This window comes from Rhincodon typus, chromosome 16 (assembly GCF_021869965.1).
Source record: "Rhincodon typus isolate 14 chromosome 16, sRhiTyp1.1, whole genome shotgun sequence".
In the NCBI taxonomy this organism is placed as follows: domain Eukaryota; kingdom Metazoa; phylum Chordata; class Chondrichthyes; order Orectolobiformes; family Rhincodontidae; genus Rhincodon; species Rhincodon typus.
Window position 1 is genome coordinate 53,743,654 of NC_063347.1, and position 5,046 is coordinate 53,748,699.

The window sequence follows — 5,046 nt, forward strand, 5'->3', positions numbered from 1 at the left end:
CCTTGTAGATGGTGGACAGGCTTCGAGGAGTCAAGAGGTGAGTTACTCACTGCAATATTCCTAGCTTCTGGCCTGCTCTTGTAGCTGCTGCGTTTATGTGGTGAGTCAAGTTGAGTTTATGGTCAACGGTAACCCCCAGGATGTTGATAGTGGGCGATTCAGTGAAGGTGACACTATTGAAAATGTCAAGGGACGGTGGTTAGATTGTCTTTCTTTGGTGATGGTCATAGCCTGGCATTTGTGGGCACGAATGTCACTTGCCAGTTGTCAGCCCAAGCCTGGATATTGACAAGATCTTGTTGCATGTGAACATGGACTGCTTCAGTATCTGAGGAGTCATGAATGGTGCTCAACATTGTGCAATCATCGGCGAACATCCCCACCTCTGGCCTTATGATGGAGGGAGGGCCATTGATGAAGCAGCTGAAGATGGTTGGGTTTAGGACACTACCCTGAGGACTGTCTGCAGAGATGTCTTGGAGCTGAGATGATTGACCGCCAACAACCACAACCATCTTCCTATGTGTCAGGTATGAATCCAAACACCGGAGAGTTTGCCCCTGATACCCATTGATTCCAGTTTTGCTAGGGCTCCTTGATGCCACACTCGGTCGAATGCAGCCTTGATATCAAGGGCTGTCACTCTCACCTCACCTCAGGAATTCAGCTCTTTTGTTGATCTTTGAACCAAGGCTGCAATGAGGTCAGGAGCTGAGTGGCCATGGCAGAACCCAAACTAGGCATCACTGAGCAGGTTATTTCTGAGCAGGTGCTGCTTGATAACGCTGTTAATTATATCTTCCATCATTTTACTGATGATTGAGAGTAGACTGATGGGGCGGTAATTGGCTGGGTTGGATTGTCCTGCTTTTTGTGCACAGGACATACTTGGGGAATTTTCCACATTGTCGGGTAGGAACAGCTTGGCTAGGTGAGCGGCAAGTTCTGGGGCACAAGTCTTCAGTACTGTTGCCAGAATATTGTCAGGGCCTGTTGCCTTTGCAGTATCCGGTGTCTCAACTGTTGCTTGATATCATGTGGAGTGAATCAAATCGGCTGACGACTGGTATCTGTAATGCTGGGGACTAGTGCAGGAGGCTGTGATGGATCATCCACTTGGCACTTCTGGCTGAAGATTACTGCGAATGCTTCAGCCTTATCTTTTGCACTGATCATTGTGGATGGGGCTACCACCGTTCACGACTGGATGTGGCAGACCTGCAGAGCTTAGATCTGATCCATTGGTTGTGAGATCGCTTAGCTCTGTCTATCACTTGCTGCTTTCACTGTTTGGCGTGCAAGTAGTCCTGTTTGGTGACTTCACCAGGTTGACACCTCATCTTCAGGTATGTTTGCTGCTCCTGGCATGCCCTCCTACACTGTCCATTGAACGAGAGTTGATCCCCTGGCTTGATGGTACTGGTTGAGTGGGGGATATGCCGGGCCATGAGGTTACAGATTGTGCTGGAGTACAATTCTGCTATTGATGGCCCACAGTGCCTCATGGATGCCCAGTCTTGAGTTGCTAGATCTATTTGTAGTCTGCCCCATTTAGCACGGTGATAATGCCACACAACACCAATGGAGGTTGTTCTCAATGTGAAGGCGGGACTTTGTCTCCACAAGGACTGTGCGATAGTCACCCTTACCGATACTGTCATGGAAAGGTGCGCCTGTAGTGGCAGAGTAGTAAGGATAAGATCAAGTATATTTTTTCCTCTTGTTGGTTCTCTCGCCACCTGCCGCAGACCCAGTATAGCAGCTATGTCCTTTAGGACCTGACCAGCTCGATCAGTAGTACTGCTGCCGAGCCACTCTTGGTGGACATTGAAATCCCCCACCCAGAGTACATTTTGTGCCCTTGCCATCCTCGGAACATTGAGGAGTACTGATTCATCAGCTGAGGGAGGACGGTTATGTGGTTATCAGCAGGAGGTTTCCTTGCCCACGTTTAACCTGAAGCCATGAGACTTCATGGGGTCCAGAGTCAATGTTGAAGACTCCTAGAACAACTCCCTCTCGACTGAATCCCACTGTGCTGCCACCTCTGCTGGATCTGTCCTGCCGGTGGGACAGGACATATCCAGGGATGGTGATGGTGGTGTCTGGGACGTTGTCTGTAAGGTATGATTCTGTAAGTATGACTATGTCAGGCTGTTGCTTAACTAGTCTGTGAGACAGCTCTCCCAATTTTGGCACTAACCCCCAGATGTTAATGAGGAGGACTTTGCAGGATCAGCAGGGCTATTTCTGCTGCTGTCTTTTTCAGTGCCTTGGTCCATGCCAGGTGCTCTGTCCAGTTTCATTTGTTTGAGATTTTGTAGCGATTGGTACAACTGAGTGGCTTGCTAGGCCATTTCAGAGGGCACTTGAGAGTCAACCACGTTGTTGTGGGTCTGGAGCCACAAGGTAGGCCAGACCAGGTGAGGGTGGTAGATTTCCTTTCCTGAAGGGCATTAGTGAAGTAGATGGATTTTTCTGATAATCGGCAATGATTTCATGGTGATCAGTAGATTCTTAATTCCAGACTTTTTTTTTGAATTCAAATTCTACCACCTGCTGTGGTGGGATTTGAACCGGGGTCCCAGAATGTCAGCTGGGTTTCTGGATTCGTAGTCTAGCGGTAATACCACTAGGCCATCGCCTACCCCGTTAATATTGAGAAATTCTTAAAGTCTACGATTAATTGTTGTATGTTTAAACACCTTGAAAATTTTCAGTTGATCAGAGAGAGCCTGACTTTACAAAGGATAGGCTGCACAAGATGAACCTAATAGCATTTTTTGATGAGATGACTCAAGTACTGTAATGGACAGGGAAATGTATACGGATATTATTTAATAAAGTCCCTCATAGGGGACTGCTAGCTAAAGTTGAAGTATCTTGGATTTGAAGGCAAATGATTGACCTGGCTAGGAAAGTGGCTGAACGTAAAGAGGCAGAGAAAAGGCACAAGCCAAATGCATCTTTGCACGGATGTGGTTCCCAGAACTGCTCACAGTAATCCAGGTATAGTCTAACAAGAATTTTGTCTATCTGTAACATGACTTCTAACCCCTTGTGTTCTATTCCTTTAGATATAAAGGCCAACATTCCATTCATCATTTGCCCCAGTTTGCCCAGTCACAAGCTATTACTTTTCATTTCATCCTGTCCCTCTTTGTTGTTTAGTTCTTTATATGTAGACACTACCTTTTTTGGAGTTGTGTGATTCCCTTTGAATATCCTCACAGTTAAGCAAGGATGGCAGAGCAAGAGGATGGTGGTAAAAATAAGTTCAGAACTGATGCAAGAAGTCATCACTATTATGATAGAGAAGGAGGCCAATTGAATCCAAGCTGGCCCTCTGTAGAGCAGTCTAGTTCATCTCAGGTCCCTGCACTCTCCCTGTAGCCTTGCAAGTTTATTTTCCTCGAGGCCATTTTGTTTGTTTTTGAAATCATTGATTAAAGTCACTTCCACCACCCTTGAAGGTGATATGTTCCAGGTCATTGCCATTTGCTGTGTTTTAAAAAAAAAGTTCTTCCTCTCACTTGACCATAGGTCTCTTACCCAAAGCCTTAAATCTGCGTCCCTCACTCCTTGTACCAGCCACTAATGAGAACAGTTTTGCTCATCTAAACTTTTCATAATGTTGTAGACTTTCAGTGAGGTGTTTCTTCATGCAATGATTCATATTTGATATATTCTTCAGGAAGGGAAGCAAGGCAAAAATTTGGGGGTCATTTGAGCAGCATTTGGAAACCGTGGCAGTGGATCATAAGTTGGGGAAGAATGACCTGACAGGACTGCCTCCTTACATTGACACTCGTCTTTGCCAATATCCCGAGAGCTGTGTGGCTAAGAATCACAAAGCATAAAAAGAGAGTTACACAGGAAAGAATACACCCTGTTCTTCTGTGGCTTACTTTTGCACCACTGCAAAACTGAGCGGTGAAAATATACTGTCATGTGGCATTTAAATAACGGCAGTACTAGTCGAATTGGTTTGTGTTCTGGCTGGGTCAGAAATTTGTAAAGTGAAGTCATTTTCTTAGAGCTGGATCAGAAACTCGCGCTGTGAAGTGCTTTGTATCTCCCCTTTCCTCTTATTAGGTAAACAGTCTGCCCAGTGTGATACTGAGCCATGTAGACCAATGCTCAATTCACATTGAGTCCAGTTAGTTGACTTTTCAGCTTGGATAGTAGTTAGGCAGCTGTGCTTGGCTTCTCTTGGGTTTTGATTGCTATGCAGTGACTGAAGTTGGGAAGAGTATGGGTGAGACAAGGACAGAATTGATGCTGACTATGATGTCTCTGTATTTAAATAGTTTAATACCTGTCACTAAGGCCTCTATTTAAAGTTGGGCACTTGGAGGAGGTACTGGAGGGCTGCCAGTACCTGTGGACTAGACACACCTGATCGAGCTGTTTAAGGTATTAAAATATACATCATGGTAGATACAGCAAAACTATTTACTTTGACAGCAGAATCAATAATATGAGGACACAATTAGAAAATTAGGTAGGGCACTTAGGAGAGAAATCAAGAAGCAGTTTTCACACAAATGGCCATTGAAATCTGAAACTTTCTTCATTCCAGAGCTGTAGCCTTCATAAATTGACCATTTGGCCCATCCAGTCTGCTGCACCATTCAGTGAAATCATAGCCGATCTGACAACTCGCAACTTCACTTTTCTACCTTACACTCCTAATCCTTAATTATTCTAAATCTGTCTGAACTTTGAATATATTTAAAGACCCAGTGTCTACAGCCTTTGTGGTATCCATAGATTCACTATGCTTTGAGAGAAGAAATTTCTCCTCATCTGTCTTAAATGGGCAGCCTTTTTCTCTGAGATTATTCCCTGTGATCCTAGACTGTCCCACAAGGAGGAACAACCTCTCCTCATCTACCCTGTCACGCACCCTAAGAATCTTCAGAGATAGTAGGAACTGCAGATGCTGGAGAATCTGAGATAACAAGGTGTAGAGCTGGATGAACACAGCAGGCCAAGCAGCATCAGAGGAGCAGGAAGGCTGACGTTTCGGGCCTAGACCCTTCT

General features: G+C 45.2%; 1 protein-coding gene across 1 annotated transcript in view; it reads left to right on the forward strand.

The window, feature by feature from the left end:
• Positions 1-3,083, forward strand: part of LOC109934274 (E3 ubiquitin-protein ligase RNF123-like) — a 9,638-nt gene extending 6,555 nt beyond the window's left edge. The window contains exon 5 of the mRNA XM_048606241.1: positions 3,078-3,083. Within this exon, the coding sequence (XP_048462198.1) occupies positions 3,078-3,083 (6 nt within the window). The remainder of the gene's footprint in view (positions 1-3,077) is intronic.
• The last annotated feature ends 1,963 nt before the right edge of the window (positions 3,084-5,046 follow it).